Here is a 17,989-nt window from a genome sequence, read left to right on the forward strand (position 1 = left end):
GACCATACGATTTCGTCGCTGCTTTTTGCGGATGATGTTGTCGTGTTGGCATCCTCAGACCAGGACCTTCAGTGTGCATTGGGACGGTTTGCAGCCGAGTGTGAATCGGCTGGGATGAGAATCAGCACCTCCAAGTCCGAGGCCATGGTTCTCAGTCGGAAAAGGGTGGATTGCCCACTTCAGGTTGGTGGAGAGTTCCTGCCTCAAGTGGAGGAGTTCAGGTATCTTGGAGTCTTGTTCACGAGTGAGGGAAGGATGGAACGTGAGATTGACAGACGGATCGGTGCAGCTTCTGCAGTAATGCGGTCGCTGTACCGGTCTGTCGTGGTGAAGAAGGAGCTGAGCTGTAAGGCAAAGCTCTCGATTTACCGGTCAATCTACGTTCAGTTAATCAGAGGTCAGAGGTAATGGTGCTTCATATAACATTATCCAGAGAAACCAATGTTAATGATAAATCCCCTGTTATGTTTGTACTGGCTACTGTATACAGGCCACCAGGTCACCATACAGACTTTATTAAAGAGTTTGGTGATTTTACATCCGAGTTAGTTCTGGCTGCAGATAAAGTCTTAATAGTTGGTGATTTTAATATCCATGTCGATAATGAAAAAGATGCATTGGGATCAGCATTTATAGACATTCTGAACTCTATTGGTGTTAGACAACACGTTTCAGGACCTACTCATTGTCGAAATCATACTCTAGATTTAATACTGTCACATGGAATTGATGTTGATAGTGTTGAAATTATTCAGCCAAGTGATGATATCTCAGATCATTATTTAGTTCTGTGTAAACTTCATATAGCCAAAATTTAAATTCTACTTCTTGTTACAAGTATCGAAGAACCATCACTTCTACCACAAAAGACTGCTTTTTAAGTTATCTTCCTGATGTATCCGAATTCCTTAGCATATCCAAAACCTCAGAACAACTTGATGATGTAACAGAAACTATGGACTCTCTCTTTTCTAGCACTTTAAATACAGTTGCTCCTTTACGCTTAAGAAAGGTTAAGGAAAACAGTTTGACACCATGGTATAATGAGCATACTCGCACCCTAAAGAGAGCAGCCCGAAAAATGGAGCGCAGCTGGAGGAAAACAAAACTAGAGGTATTTCGTATTGCTTGGCGGGAAAGTAGCATATCCTACAGAAAAGCATTAAAAACTGCTAGATCTGATTACTTTTCTTCTCTTTTAGAAGAAAACAAACATAACCCCAGGTATTTATTCAATACAGTGGCTAAATTAACGAAAAATAAAGCCTCAACAAGTGTTGACATTTCCCAACACCACAGCAGTAATGACTTTATGAACTACTTTACTTCTAAAATCGATACTATTAGAGATAAAATTGCAACCATTCAGCCGTCAGCTACAGTATCAAAGACAGTGCACTATAGACCCCCTGAGGAACAGTTCCACTCATTCTCTACTATAGGAGAGGAAGAATTGTATAAACTTGTTAAATCATCTAAACTTACAACATGTATGTTAGACCCTATACCATCTAAGCTCTTAAAAGAGGTGCTTCCAGAAGTCATAGGTCCTCTTCTGACTATTATTAATTCCTCATTGTCATTAGGATATGTCCCCAAAACCTTCAAACTGGCTGTTATTAAGCCTCTCATAAAAAAGCCACAACTTGACCCCAGAGAACTAGTTAATTATAGACCAATCTCGAATCTCCCTTTTCTGTCCAAGATACTAGAAAAGGTGGTATCCTCACAATTATATTCCTTCTTAGAGAAAAATGGTATATGTGAGGATTTCCAGTCAGGATTTAGACCGTATCATAGTACTGAAACTGCTCTCCTTAGAGTTACAAATGATCTGCTCTTATCATCTGATCGTGGGTGTATCTCTCTATTAGTTTTATTGGATCTTAGTGCTGCGTTTGACACAATTGACCACAACATTCTTTTGCATAGACTTGAACACTTTGTTGGCATCAGTGGAAGTGCATTAGCATGGTTTAAATCGTACTTATATGACCGCCATCAGTTCGTAGCAGTGAATGAAGATGTATCATATCGATCACAAGTGCAGTATGGAGTACCTCAAGGCTCAGTTCTCAGGGCCGCTACTCTTCACGCTTTATATGTTACCCTTGGGAGATATCATCAGGAAACATGGTGTTAGCTTTCACTGTTATGCTGATGATACGCAGCTCTATATTTCCTCGCAGCCCGGTGAAACACACCAATTTGAAAAACTAATGGAATGCATAGTCGTATAAAAAATTGGATGACGAGTAATTTCTTACTGCTAAATTCAGAAAAAAACAGAGGTGTTAATCATAAGGGCCTAAAAACTCTACTTGTAATAACCTAGAACACTGTCTAAGACTTGATGGTTGCTCTGTCAATTCTTCGTTATCAGTTAGGAACCTAGGTGTGCTACTTGATCGCAATCTTTCCTTAGAAAGCCACGTTTCTAGCATTTGTAAAACTGCATTTTTTCCATCTCAAAAATATATCTAGATTACGGGCCTATGCTCTCAATGTCAAATGCAGAAATGTTAATCCATGCATTTTGACTTCAAGGTTAGACTATTGTAATGCTTTATTGGGTGGTTGTTCTGCACGCTTGGTAAACAAACTACAGCTAGTCCAAAATGCAGCAGCAAGAGTTCTTACTAGAACCAGGAAGTATGACCATATTAGCCCGGTCCTGTCCACACTGCACTGGCTCCCTATCAAACATCGTATAGATTTTAAAATATTGCTTATTACTTATAAAGCCCTGAATGGTTTAGCACCTCAGTATTTGAATGAGCTCCTTTTACATTATACTCCTCTACGTCCGCTACGTTCTCAAAACTCAGGCAATTTGATAATACCTAGAATATCAAAATCAACTGCGGGCGGCAGATCCTTTTCCTATTTGGCGCCTAAACTCGGAATAACCTACCTAACATTGTTCGGGAGGCAGACACACTCTTGCAGTTTAAATCTAGATTAAAGACCCATCTCTTTAACCTGGCATACACATAACATACCAATATGCTTTTAATATCCAAATCCGTTAAAGGATTTTAGGCTGCATTAATTAGGTAAACTGGAACCGAACACTTCACATAACACCGTACTTTCTACATCATTAGAAGAATGCATCTACGCTAATATTTGTCTGTTTCTCTCTTGTTCCGAGGTCACCGTGGCCACCAGATCCAGTCTGTGTCCAGATCAGAGGGTCACTGCAGTCACCCGGATCCAGTACGTATCCAGACCAGATGGTGGATCAGCACCTAGAAAGGACCTCTACTGCCCTGAAAGACAGCGGAGACCAGGACAACTAGAGCCCCAGATACAGATCCCCTGTAAAGACCTTGTCTCAGAGGAGCACCAGGACAAGACCACAGGAAACAGATGATTCTTCTGCACATCTGACTTTGCTGCAGCCTGGAATTGAACTACTGGTTTCGTCTGGTCAGAGGAGAACTGGCCCCCCAACTGAGCCTGGTTTCTCCCAAGGTTTTTTCTCCATTCTGTCACCGATGGAGTTTCGGTTCCTTGCCGCTGTCGCCTCTGGCTTGCTTAGTTGGGGTCACTTCATCTACAGCGATATCGTTGACTTGATTGCAAATAAAAACAGACACTATTTCAACTGAACAGAGATGACATCACTGAATTCAATGATGAACTGCTTTAACTATCATTTTGCATTATTGAGACACTGTTTTCCAAATGAATGTTGTTCAGTGCTTTGGCGCAATGTATTTTGTTTAAAGCACTATATAAATAAAGGTGATTGATTGATTGATTGATAGGTATCAATGCAACTACAAATGAGAGACCGTTTACTTTGGTTTCTTGGGTTGTCACTTTTGTGAAAAAAAATCCTGTTTGATTTGAGTGACAAGTGTTCATTGAATCGATTGTAAAATGGATTTTGCATGTCTAAACGGCCGTAGTATTGATCTTTATCAGTGGCGCACAAGATGCGATGACGATGTATGTGGCATTGCATTATAAGGTTATGTTAGCCTATCCAGTTGAAGCCACTACAAAAACATCAATGTGGAGAAGATCTTGTTTACATCAAAACTGAAACAAAGCCGTGCACACAGAATGCATATTTCGCGCATTTTCTAGAGGGACACCGTTGGACTCACGTCTCGCACAAGAGAGTTTCATGTTTAGAAAGACATCTAAAAATGTATTTAATTTAATTTTCTACAAATATCTCAAGACTTTATGTAGGGTTTTTGTTCCCCATCACACTGCATCTCATGTTTTTAAATGAAAAAAAAAAAAAATTCTGTGTGACTGGTTTTCCGCCCTTTTTATTTAACAATGCATGCATACATGTATGAAAGGCTCCTAGAGAAATTAGGTCTTTTATTGAAGGGACTCTTATTTTGATAATTGTAGACTGTATTTCGACGTACATCCAGTAGGAGGCATTATTGTACTGGTTGCTGCCTGATGACTGCTTGTATTATTACTGAGAGAACGGCAGCTGTGCTCAAGTTTTCCTCAGCTGCGCACCGAAGTTTTTCCTGCCTGTTATTTTGGATGTTTGTCGGCGTTTTGGTGTTTCAAAGTGTTAGTTCATGACCATAAAGTAAGTTCTCTTCAGTTTACATATGTTTTAAATGCGTTTTGAAGTGTATTATTTAACATTATAGTTTACACAGGCATGTATGGGCATGTAACGATTCACGTGTGATCGTCGATAGATAAACAAGATATGATGTGCAATTTCTACTAAATACAGCTTTTGATGTTACAGTTTACATAGTAATTGGTTATGTCTTGATACTGTGTAAGGATTAACCAGTATTGCTACGTTTTTGATTATGTTATTTGAGAATTGATAAACGGTTTAATGGACCTGGATTTATTAATATATTAAGACTGAAACCATTTTGTGGGACCAGATCAATAGTTATATTGTCTTTAATTGCATCCTCTGCATATTGAAAACTACAGCTGTTATTTAGATTATAATGAAAATGCTGTTATTCTTGATTAAGAAGTGTCTGATTTATTTGTAAACCTGTTTTACTTATACTGTTATGTTTTGTTATTTTTAGACTCATTTTGAATACACTTTGGAAAGAAGCTACAGTCTCCTCATTCATTGTGTCCTGACCGACACACCAGGAGTGTATACTGCTGATAATTCAAACCCAAGCCTAGCAGTCTCTTTCCTCTCCAACAACTGGTCCTTCGAGCCGGATGCAGTGTTCATTCCGGGTACCATGGAATCTGATGAGGAGATCGTTGGAACATCCAGATCAAAACGCCAAACACGTCCACCAGTACGTCTCCATGACTTCGAAGTGCAGTATGTAGGTGGCAGAGCTGTAACGGAACCTGCTATTTCACCCCACTGGGAGGTACCAGCCCCTTTGACACCTCTCCAGTCATCATGGCACAATCCTAATTACCTCTGTGATGATGCTGCGCTTCCCACAGGCCCTCGGTTGAGATCACCAAGCTTCAGTTCTGCAGAGCATAGTGAAAACCTACCTCAGTCATTCATGTCAGCCCAGCAGCCCAGATACCCTATGCCTGAGTACTATAATGAGCTACAAGCCATTCGCAGAGAGAATGCACAGCTGCTGCAGACACACCAAGCCTTTCGTGATGACATGATGGAGTTGAAAGCAGTTAGTACTGAGTTCAAAGAACTAGTTAAAGTTGCTCAAGCCTTGAGAGCAGAGCTCAGTCCAAGTAAAAGCCATGATAGTCCTCCAGTGCGATCAGATCCCAAATTGCCATCCCGTCCTTCCTGCCACGTTGACCAGACAGAGCAGGCCACACCAGCTGAGGATAAAGAATGGCCTGAGCTTCCACCCTGGCCTGAGCCCGAATTAGAACTGAGAAGGGGCATGGAGACTTTAAAGTTATCAAAACCCAGTACAGCTACATACCAACGAGAGGTACCGAGGTACTCGAAGGCCTCCAAGTCTCAATCTTCCCAATCATATCTGCCTTCTCAGTATTATTCTCAAAGTACAGATGTGCTACCTCCGCCACCAACCCCTGAAGACCTCAGAGAGTTGTTATCCTCAACTGCACAGTCCTTATATCGGAAACCTTCACAGGTTCAAATCCCAGTTTCTTCTCCTCGATATGGAGCCATGCCAGCTCAGCCAAGTCATCCAACACCTGCAGTTAAAGTAGAGTCCAATATACCACATTTTTCCCACACCTCAGGGTCAGAGTATGTCTATAGAGGGCCTACCCCTACCATCCCCAAGTTCAGCCGGCCAGATCCAAGCGAGTTCGCCAGACTTCGAATTGCCTTAGAGAATTTGCTTCCTCCAGATGGGACTGAACTCTTTAAGTATCAAATACTGGTGGACCATTTAAAGTTGGATGAAGCTAAGCTGATTGCGGATGCCTTTCTGAACTCGCCTACCCCATTTACTGACACCATGGTGGCCCTCCATGAGAAGTTTGGTCAGCCCCACCAACTAGCATTGAGGAAAATTGCCAGTGTTTTAGAAGCTCCTGATGTAAGGCGTGGGGATACTGTTGCATTTCAAAAGTTTGCTCTGCAGGTACAGTCGTTGGTGGGTTTGTTGAAAACTTTAGGACCTGAAGGTGACATTGAATTGAATTGTGGGTCACATGTGGCACGCCTTGTGAGTAAACTTCCTACTGAGCAACGAGCTGAGTTCCGCCGTCACATGTTCCGGCAACCTGGAACTGTACCTACTCTGCACGACCTTTCAAACTGGCTCCGCTATGAAGCTTGGTGTCATGACTTTGATGTTGAAATTGTCTCACGAGGAGTCCAAGACCGTCAGACTTTCCGACCTGTACAGAGTAAAAGGACTGTAGCCGTTCTTCATGGAGTTGGAGAGGCTCATAATTTAACTTCCCTATCACCTCAGAAGGGTACTACTCAAAGGACCAAGTCAAGTGAAATGAAACGGTTTTGCCCATTCTGTGATAGCACAGAGCATTATTTGAGTCAATGCAAAGCATTCGCTAAACTTACCACTGATCAGGCCAAAGACTGGATTCGAGAAAATAATCGTTGTTGGCGCTGTGCCAGGACTCACCACGCTGCTCAGTGTGACCTGAAGAAGCCCTGCAACCTATGTCAAGGCAAACATCTTCGACCTCTGCACAATGTAAACGTTAGATCTTCCAAAGAGGATACAGTTAGTAGTGAGAAAACCTGCCTTACCAATTCCTCTCCAGACAGATTTTACCTGGACAAACCAGTGGTTGGGAACCGTGTAATGCTGAAGGTAGTACCTATCCATGTTCATTATGAAGACCGCACTTTAGATACATTTGCACTTCTGGATGATGGCTCTGAGAGGACCATCTTGCTCCTTACTGCTGCCAAAGCCCTCGGTATACAGGGTACACCTGAAGATCTCTCCTTGCACACTGTTCGACAAGACATTGAAGTTCTTTGTGGGTCATCTATCTCCTTTCAAGTATCCTCAACCCACAAGCCTCAAATTCTTTACAAAATCGAACATGCCTTCACTGCTGATCGCCTCAATTTGTCACGACAGTCTTATCCTGTGGATCAGCTGCAGAAGAAGTATCACCACTTACATGGTCTTCCCATCCTGCAAATTAAAGATGTTCAGCCTCTACTTCTGATTGGGTCAGATCAGCCCCATCTCATTACCCCAATTGAACCTGTCAGATTAGGTTCTCCAGGTGGACCTGCTGCTGTCCTCACACTCCTGGGATGGACCCTCCAGGGCCCTGCATCATTCATGGGGCGGCCTGCATCCTCCCAACAATGCCTGCTGACATCAGTCCTTCCACCTCAAGATGAGCTCTTTAAGAATGTCCAAAGGCTCTGGCAGATGGAAACTGTTCCACACAGAGATGAGAAAGAGGTGACTCGGTCTAAACAAGATCAGGAAGCTTTAAAGTTACTCGAAACCAAGACCATCCGCACCGAAGTCAATGGCATTCTTCGACTTGCAACACCCTTGTTACGGCAGAAAGATATGCCTATGTTGCATGCCCCTAAGGAATCAGTCATGCCTAACCTGCGCAGTATTGAGAAACGTTTGTTGAAGGATACGGTGAAAGCAGAGATCTACAGAGCTGAGATGGAGAAGCTCAAGCAGACAGGAGCTGTCCAGGAAGTAAATAAAGAAACAACAGACTCAGAGGAATGTTGGTATATACCTCACCACATTGTCAGTCATAACGGGAAATCTCGTGTGGTTTTCAACTGTTCCCACCAATATCATGGGCAGAGTCTCAATCAGTATCTGCTGCCTGGCCCTACACTTGGCGCATCATTGCTAGGTGTGCTCATCAGATTTAGGGAGCATTCAGTCGCAGTAAGTGGTGACATCAAGGCGATGTTCCATCAGGTCCGCCTCCTTCCCGAAGATCGTCCCCTACTGCGTTTCCTGTGGCGTGATCTGAAAGTGGGAGAACCACCTAAAGTTTTCGAATGGCAGGTGTTACCATTTGGCACTGCATGCAGTCCGTGCTGTGCCACTTATGCTCTGCAGCGCCATGTGACCGAGCACAGTGTGGCTGATGAATCCATCAGGTTCTCAGTAGAGAAATGTTTTTATGTGGACAATTGCCTTCAGAGTCTGAGCACCCCTGAAGCGGCGAGGTGTCTGGTTGATGGATTGAGAGAGATGCTTTCTACAGCTGGATTTGAGATACGACAGTGGGCCAGCAATGTTCCCGGAGTTCTGAGTCATTTACCCACAGAAGCTCAAGCTGAGAGCTTGGAACTTTGGTTAGCTCAAGACAAGACCGACATATCAGAATCAACCTTAGGTCTACACTGGAACTGGCAGACTGATAAACTGTCATTCAAGAGCCGACCTGTCGTGTATAAGACTCCCACCCTCAGGAACATCTACAAGGTCCTAGCCACTCAATATGACCCTCTCGGACTTCTTTTGCCGTACACTACTCGAGCCAAGGTCATCATTAGGCAGCTATGGAATAAGCAGCGGGGTTGGGATGATCCAAACTTACCTCCTGAACTCTTGCAGTCATGGCACGTCTGGGAGAATGAACTCCAGTACCTACCAAACATAACCCTCCCTAGGACTTATGTCCCTCTTGAGGTGGAGAAGGATGGTGCCATACATGAAGTTCACATCTTTTCAGATGCCTCAGAACAGGCATATGGAGCTGTGGCATACATGAGGACCACTGACAAAAGAGGCCAAGTGTACCTGTCTTTCATGGTAGCTCGATCCCGAGTAGCACCCAAACGTTCTCATTCCATTCCTCGATTGGAACTTTGTGGAGCTCTTGTGGCTGCTCAGTTAGCCAGATTGCTTCAGAGGGAACTGACCTTGCAAATTGAGACCACGGTGTTGTGGACAGACTCCTCCACTGTCCTTACCTGGCTGAACTCGGAATCATGCCATTACAAAGTTTTTGTTGGCAATAGAGTTGCCGAAATCCAGGAGCTAACAGGGAATTGTTCTTGGCGCTATGTGGATTCTGCTAGCAATCCTGCCGATGACCTCACCAGAGGCAGACCACTGAATGTTCTTTCAGGGATAAATAGATGGTCTCAAGGACCTCCCTTTTTACTCCAAGATCCAGCCACCTGGCCAGTAATGCCAGGAACAGACCTGACAGATGACCCCACAGAGCTACGGAAGTCTGCCTTTTGCGGTACCGCTGCAGTACCACCCCGATCCAGTGTACCGGATGCTTGGAACTATCACACCTGGCAAGAACTCCTGGATGCCACTGCTAAGGAAATTCAGGTAAACTCTACCTCTGATTCCTTTCCCGATGCAAATGATTATAATCAAGCGGAGATCCTTATTCTCAAGCGAGTACAGCAGGAGTCTTTTCCCAATGACTATCAACATTTGGAGAAAGGAAAGCCAGTGTCTGCTGACAGTAATCTTCTTACCTTAGCTCCTGAACTGGACAGATTTAGTGGTTTAATCAGAGTGGGAGGTCGATTGAGGAGAGCTGAGTCAATAGAAAAATGTACCTTACACCCCATTGTATTGGACGCTCATTATCCAGTCACCCGTCTACTGATTAAGCATTATGATTGCAAGTTACATCACCCAGGAGCTGAGCGTGTGTTTGCCGAAATCCGACGCCATTATTGGATTCTTCGTGGTCGTGAAGCCATTCGTCGGCACCAGCATGGGTGTCCAGAATGTCAGCGTTGGAGGGCACAGCCAACTATTTCTAAAATGGCAGACTTGCCTTCTGCCCGTCTCCGTCTCCACAAACCTGCCTTTTACTCATGTGGTGTAGACTGCTTTGGACCAATGCTTATTAAAATTGGGAGACGCACAGAGAAACGCTGGGGGATAATCTTTAAGTGTCTAACTACTAGAGCGGTGCACTTGGACCTCCTCAGTACCATGAATACTGATTCCTTCCTGATGGCCTTTAGGCGGTTTGTTGCACGAAGGGGAACACCAATGGAACTGTGGTCAGACAGGGGAACAAATTTCAAAGGGGGTGAAAGAGAGCTGAGAGAAGCATTCGCTGAAATGGCTCCTGACTTACAGAAACAGCTTGCTCGACAGAGGATACAATTTCATTTCAATCCTCCAGCAGCCCCACATTTCGGAGGAGTGTGGGAGAGAGAGGTACGATCGGTAAAGTCAGCCCTTTATACTACTGTGGGAGCTCAGTCCGTTCCGGAAGAAGTCCTGCTGACAGTTCTCCTAGAGGTAGAATCTATTCTTAACTCAAAGCCTTTAGGGTACGTGTCTTCGGATGTTGCCGACATTGACCCAGTGACCCCAAACAGTTTGCTCATGGGGCGGCCAGATGGTTCCTTGCCACAGGTAATCTACCCGGAGTCTGAATTGTTAAGTCGCAGACGCTGGAGGCATTCGCAAGTCCTGGCGGATAACTTCTGGTCCAGGTTTATCCGAAACTACCTCCCAGGCCTCCAGACACGGCAAAAGTGGCAGTCCTCACCCCCAGATCTAACAGAGAAAACGGTTGTTATGATTGTAGATCCACAGATGCCTAGGGCCCTCTGGCCTGTTGGACATGTCATCAGGACGCACCGCAGTTCGGATGGACATGTCAGGTCTGCTGATGTGGATATAAAGGGGCAAGTCTACACCAGACCCGTAGCACGGTTGGTGATCCATCCAGCTCTGCCAGATAACGAAACCCATCCTACCAACTCATCCTAAGTTAAGCCGCCTTTTAGTAGGAGCAAAGTTGCACAGCACCTTTGGGGGCGGCTGTATGAAAGGCTCCTAGAGAAATTAGGTCTTTTATTGAAGGGACTGTTATTTTGATAATTGTAGACTGTATTTCGACGTACATCCAGTAGGAGGCATTATTGTACTGGTTTGCTGCCTGATGACTGCTTGTATTATTACTGAGAGAACGGCAGCTGTGCTCAAGTTTTCCTCAGCTGCGCACCGAAGTTTTTCCTGCCTGTTATTTTGGATGTTTGTCGGCGTTTGGTGTTTCAAAGTGTTAGTTCATGACCATAAAGTAAGTTCTCTTCAGTTTACATGTTTTAAATGCGTTTTGAAGTGTATTATTTAACATTATAGTTTACACAGGCATGTATGGGCATGTAACGATTCACGTGTGATCGTCGATAGATAAACAAGATATGATGTGCAATTTCTACTAAATACAGCTTTTGATGTTACAGTTTACATAGTAATTGGTTATGTCTTGATACTGTGTAAGGATTAACCAGTATTGCTACGTTTTTGATTATGTTATTTGAGAATTGATAAACGGTTTAATGGACCTGGATTTATTAATATATTAAGACTGAAACCATTTTGTGGGACCAGATCAATAGTTATATTGTCTTTAATTGCATCCTCTGCATATTGAAAACTACAGCTGTTATTTAGATTATAATGAAAATGCTGTTATTCTTGATTAAGAAGTGTCTGATTTATTTGTAAACCTGTTTTACTTATACTGTTATGTTTTGTTATTTTTAGACTCATTTTGAATACACTTTGGAAAGAAGCTACAGTCTCCTCATTCATTGTGTCCTGACCGACACACCAGGAGTGTATACTGCTGATAATTCAAACCCAAGCCTAGCAGTCTCTTTCCTCTCCAACAATACATGATGCTGTTTTGTTTATAATTCTTTAAGCAACTTAATTCATAATAATTGTTTATAATAAATATTTTAGATATTATGTTGTTTTTTCAGAGTCATGTATTCTAATGCTTTGAATAAACGTGCAGTAATATTTTGCTCGATGCGCTATCTTGAGGCCTCAGAAGAGAAGCAAAAAGCTTTTCTTCACCCTAACTGAAATTATTATGCATTTTTAATTTGAATACAATGCGAATTTTGATCATATTTAAGTAAAAAATTTGAATTGTTTTCCAGCTATTTTGACAGCCCTAGGCGATTCTAGCCCTAATCTGTATCTGTATGCATGAAACTGTCTGAATACAGTCAGATTCACATTTCACATTTCTGTTGTAAAAAGAGAAACAATGTGCAGAAGTATTATTTGCTGTTATGCGTGTGTCCGAAGCTGCAGTTGCTGTGTGATGCATGTGACGCCTCCGTTCGCGTGAACAACCAATGAACGTCCACGATGTGAAGCGGGAAAAAGTTCCTTTGTCTCTGGGGAAACACCCACTCTAATAAGTTCTGATTTATCAGATTTCAGCAGTGATATTCCAGCAAGTTCGTTATTCCAGATTAATACATTTTACACACCTTGCATATAGGTGGTTAGTTGGGTCTTATGAGGTTTTATGAGTTGCTAAAGGTGTAGGGTTACACTCATGATTCTATTTGAGAACATTGAAATTAGGAGAAACATTTCCAATTTACAAGTCAGCAAATTATAATCCTCGCATAACAAGTATTAACCATTTTATGCAACGCACAAACATATTCAAAATACATATTATTAAGGACTTACATAAAGAACTTAAAGAAAAGTTTGTATGTGTGTTTAGGAATGTGGGTGTTTCATTTCTCCTTTGAGGCTGCTCACGTGACTCTGGAATTTCTTGTCGTAAATAGTTTAAATCCAGCCAGGCTGGCGCCAGGCCAGGCATTTCGTTTACAAAGGTTTCATTTTATATGCCTAAATTCAAAATCTACAAGTGTTAGGTTTGCATTGTTTTAGATTCAACGAACCATGATTCATTAGTTCAGAACCCATGAATCGATGACCTGATCGGCAAGTTGGTCGGACTAAAAGCAAAAAAAGTTGAGTCAGTCCTAAATTGACAGGGTCGTTCATGTTACGGCAAACAAGAATATTTTTAAGGATGGCCTCAGCTCCCTATTACTGTATAATCACAGCTATCAAAGTGAACGTGTCTATATGAATAGAGAGAGTGGATTATTTACTATATGGAACATTTGTGTTATTACCATTTGTATAAGTGGCCATCAGCACATCAGCACTTACTTGCATCATAATTCATTGTAAATGCTAATGGAATTAATAATAGTCAGAAGAGGATCTATGACTTCTGGAAGCACCTCTTTTAGGAGTTTAGATGGTATAGGGTCTAACATACATGTTGGTTTAGATGATTTCCTCTCCTATAGTAGAGAATGAGTGGAACTGTTCCTCATGGGGTCTATAGTGGACTGTCTGATGCGATACTGTAGCTGACGGCTGAATGGTTGCAATTTTATGTCTAATAGTATTGATTTTAGAAGTAGTTCATAAAGTCGTTACTGCTGTGATGTTGGTAAATGTCAACACTTGTTGAGGCTTTATTTGTCGTTAATTTAGCCACTTTATTGAATTAATACCTGGGGTTATGTTTTTTATTCTTCTAAAAGAGAAGAAAAGTAATTGGATCTAGCAGTTTTTAATGCTTTTCTGTAGGATAGGTCACTTTCCTGCCAAGCAATACGAAATACCTCTAATTTTGTTTTCCTCCAGCTGCACTCCATTTTTCGGGCTGCTCTCTTTAGGGTGCGAGTATGCTCATTATACCATGGTGTCATACTGGTTTCCTTAACCTTCCTTAAAGGTCCTATGACATGAAAATTTCACTTTCTGAGGTTTTTTAACATTAATATGAGTTCCCCTAGCCTGTATATGCTCCCCAAGTTTCTAGAAATTTGAATCGGTGTACATTGAGATTTTTCTATCTTTCTCTGCCTTTGAGAAAATGGAAGCTCAAACGGGCTGATCTTGAATCTCCTCGTTGTGACGTTGTAACGAGAATTGTTACCTCCCCTTTCTCTGCTTTGCCCGCCCAAATATTTACATTTAATTCAGTCGCAATGTCAGCACAGGCGTTTTAAACAGACTTTTATGATATGGATTCGACAGCACCGGCACAAACAGTGAGTAACAGTGCTCATTAATGCCTGATCTGTGATCAGTGATTTCTGATGGGTAGCTAATCATTCAAGTTCACACAGACTTTCTTTCTAAATCACTTAATACTGTTTATTCATCAGTGAATCAAGCCAGTGACTAAACGTTCCACTTCACGTTGTTTCTCTTAGTAGCATGAAACAAATCTGTTATTTAAATTGTGATTTAACTACAGAGAGCGATCAAAGAATGCTCGCTTTTTTCCGGAGCTGTCACACATTGCGAGTATATCTGCACACTTGCCCAAACTGCCGTTACAATGAATGACGCTGTTATGCTGCACAACGGAGCTCTTACTGTATTCATGTGTTTGCTGTTAGCGGTGGTGAAAGCATTTTGTGAGATAACTTGTTGCAATAATGACGAGATCACTGCATCCACGCGATAAACAGACTCTGTCTACTCAATGCTCATCATTGCAGCCTTTCATGTGATGGGGAAAAGATAATTATATAATCAACACTTCCACGATTCGTTAATCTCGACAGCTGTAATAGTAATATATATATATATATATATATATATATATATATATATATATATATTTGAGAGGGGTTTCACATGTAATATGCATTTCGAATGCAAAGATGTCAGCCAATCACAACAGTTGTGGTTTACTCTGAGTCTCACAGCAGATGGAGTTTCGGTTCCTTGCCGCTGTCGCCTCTGGCTTGCTTAGTTGGGGTCACTTCATCTACAGCGATATCATTGACTTGATTGCAAATTAACACAGACACTATTTCAACTGAACAGAGATGACATAACTGAATTCAATGATGAACTGCCTTTAACTATCATTTTGCATTATTGAGACACTGTTTTCCAAATGAATGTTGTTCAGTGCTTTGGCGCAATGTATTTTGTTTAAAGCACTATATAAATAAAGGTGATTGACACGCCCCTTCAAACAGAGCATTCAAGCCAGTGGGCTAATGTCAGGATATAAAAATGCTTTTTATTTCTAAATTTTAAATGTAAAAATACATATATAACAATATAACAATATAAATACACCTAAGGAAACATTAAAAAGCATTTAAAGAAAAGGAAATAATCCATGTCATGGGACCTTTAAGCGTAAAGGAGCAACTGTATTTAAAATGCTAAAAAAGAGAGAGTTCATAGGTTCTGTTACATCATCAAGTTATTCTGGGGTTCTGGATATGCTAAGGTATTCAGATACATCAGGAAGATAACTAGAAGTGGTAGAATTGATGGTTCTTCCATACTTGTGACAAGAAGTAGAATTCACAATTTTGGCTATATGAAGTTTGAACAAAACTAAATAATGATCTGAGATATCATCACTTGGCTGCATAATTTCAACACTATCAACATCAATTCCATGTGACAGTATTAAATCTAGAGTAAAAACACCTGAAACGTGTTTTCTAACCCCAATAGAGTTCAGAATGTCTATAAATGCTGATCCCAATGCATCTTTTACATTATCAACAAGGTTATTAAAATCACCAACTATTAAAAACTTTATATGCAGCCAGAACTAACTCGGACGTAAAATCACCAAACTCTTTAATAAAGTATGTATGGTGCCCTGGTGGCCTGTATCCAGTAGCTAGTACAAACATAACAGGGGATTTATCATTAACATTTGTTTCTCTGAATAATGTTATATAACCATTACTTCAAACGAGTTATACTTGAAGCCTGCCCTCTGAGAAATCCTGAAAACGTTGTTATAAATTGAAGCAACACCTCCCCCTTTGCCTTTTAGACACGGCTCATGTTTATAACAGTAATCTTGGGGGGTGGACTCATTTAAAATAATGTAATCATCAGGTTTAACCAGGTTTCTGTCAAACAGTGCACATCTAGATTATGATCAGTTATCATATTATTTACAAAAAGTGTTTTCGTAGAAAGGGATCTGATATTTAATGAGCCAAGCTTTATCATTTGTTTATCCGTATTGCATCTGTTATTTATTTGTTGAACCTCAATCTTATCTTAACTTGGTTTGGACGTTTTTTGTATTTTCTAGTTTGGGGAACAGACACAGTCTCTATAGTGTGATATCTAGGTGAAAGAGTCTCTATGTGAATTAACTGACCTCTGTGATGTGAGGCAGCTAGCAGACGGTCAGTTTAGCCAGTCTGTCTGGATACTGACCTGGGCCCCAGTTAGTACAGTATAAACTCTAAGACTATTTACCATATTTCTAGAGATAGCGTGTTTCATTTTGTTTCATATGGTCTCGCCACCATGCTAGTGGATCTGCCGTAGAGTCAATTGGTTGATCTTGGAGATAGCGGGTTAACTCCGTGTCAGCGCGCGCTCTGATCGGTAAAGGGGCAGAGATTTCAGACCTCCGTTTATTAAGGAGATCTGTCACAAAACTCATCATCCGCGCCAAAGTTTTTTGAGCAAATTTCAAAGCCGCACCCGCCCGCCATCCGCTGATTGTTTTGCGGTCTATGCTTTGCTGATGCGAGCCGCAAAAAAAAAAAAAAAGCCATTGTCTGTTCTAGAAAGGATGCAGCAAAGATATTTAATGCTAGAGTATGAGGCATAGGCCTACGCTGAGTTTCATTTACAATGAGATGCGCTCTAGTTCACAGTGCAGTGCAAGTCAACGCGGCGCGCTGGTGCTTCCATGTCACGGTTATCATTGTCTGCTATATTTGCTTTTTATTTATTAAAATACATGCAATTGGTTGATGAAACCTTTATTAAAATTTAGATAAAATTTGTTCAAAACGAAATTTGTTTTTAAGAAATGTTTTCTACAAAGAAAAATTTAATGAAGTGGTAAATATCATGTCTGACGATTTACAAAACTTCATTAAGTGGTAAAAACCATGTCTCCCGATATATTGCGCATCTGATGATCCTATCTAAAAAATGAAAAATAATTTTTGATAAAAAATGTTTGTAAAAAATATTTTAGTGGCGCGGTTTTGGCGGTTATAGAGTTCTTAAGACGGTGTTCAACTATAACCGCCGGTCTCACGGTTATATACTAACCGTCACACCCATAAATATGATGTCTGACATCATGCTTGCAAGTTCACACACCTCTTTAATGTTATTTTTAGTGATCTCCGACTGGCGAAGTCAAACATCATTAGTGCCGGCATGAATAACAATCTTACTGTATTTACGTTTAGCATTAGCCAGCACTTTTAAATTTGCCAAAATGTCAGGGGCTCTGGCTCCCGGTATACATTTGACTATGGTGGCTGGTGTTTCTATATTAGGGCTGGGATAAACGATTATTTTTTAAACGATTAATCTAGCGATTATTTTTTCGATGCATCGATTAATCTAACGATTAATTTTTTCAGACCGATTCGATTTCGATTATCTCCCCATTAATTGACTACTAACAATTTATACATGTTGATTTACATATCTGAATGAAAAAAACATGAATTCCTTAACATTGCAATATATGTTTATTGCTCTAAAAATTACAAAATAAAAGACTGACTAAGAATGCTTTACATTGCACTTATATAGAGATAGCATTCAATAAAACCTTGAAGCCTTGAAAACACATACTTACTGAAACAAGCTTACGGAACACATGAACACGGAGCACGGAGCTTACTGAAAAAAAAGTTCTTTCAGATGAAAATAACAACAACTTGATGTCTAGCATTCAATAAAAAAGGTCACCCAAAATACTTGTTTAGAGCAATTGAAAGAATACAGTAACCAATGTAAACTTGAGGGCTTTAAGCTAATACAGAGAGTGCTTT

General features: G+C 41.1%; 1 protein-coding gene across 1 annotated transcript; it reads left to right on the forward strand.

Moving 5' to 3' along the window:
* Positions 1–4,543: 4,543 nt before the first annotated feature.
* On the forward strand, positions 4,544–12,830 carry LOC113083116 (uncharacterized). Its single transcript, XM_026254378.1, has 2 exons — positions 4,544–11,418; positions 11,889–12,830. Exon 1 carries the CDS (start codon positions 5,211–5,213, stop codon positions 11,106–11,108), a length of 5,898 nt encoding a protein of 1,965 aa, XP_026110163.1. The 5' UTR covers positions 4,544–5,210; the 3' UTR covers positions 11,109–11,418; positions 11,889–12,830.
* The last annotated feature ends 5,159 nt before the right edge of the window (positions 12,831–17,989 follow it).

This window comes from Carassius auratus, unplaced genomic scaffold, assembly GCF_003368295.1.
Source record: "Carassius auratus strain Wakin unplaced genomic scaffold, ASM336829v1 scaf_tig00037377, whole genome shotgun sequence".
Lineage (NCBI taxonomy): Eukaryota > Metazoa > Chordata > Actinopteri > Cypriniformes > Cyprinidae > Carassius > Carassius auratus.

Bases quoted from the DNA above. Each gene is read 5' to 3' on its own strand.
- LOC113083116 (XM_026254378.1), top strand. From the start codon at position 5,211: ATGGAATCTGATGAGGAGATCGTTGGAACATCCAGATCAAAACGCCAA.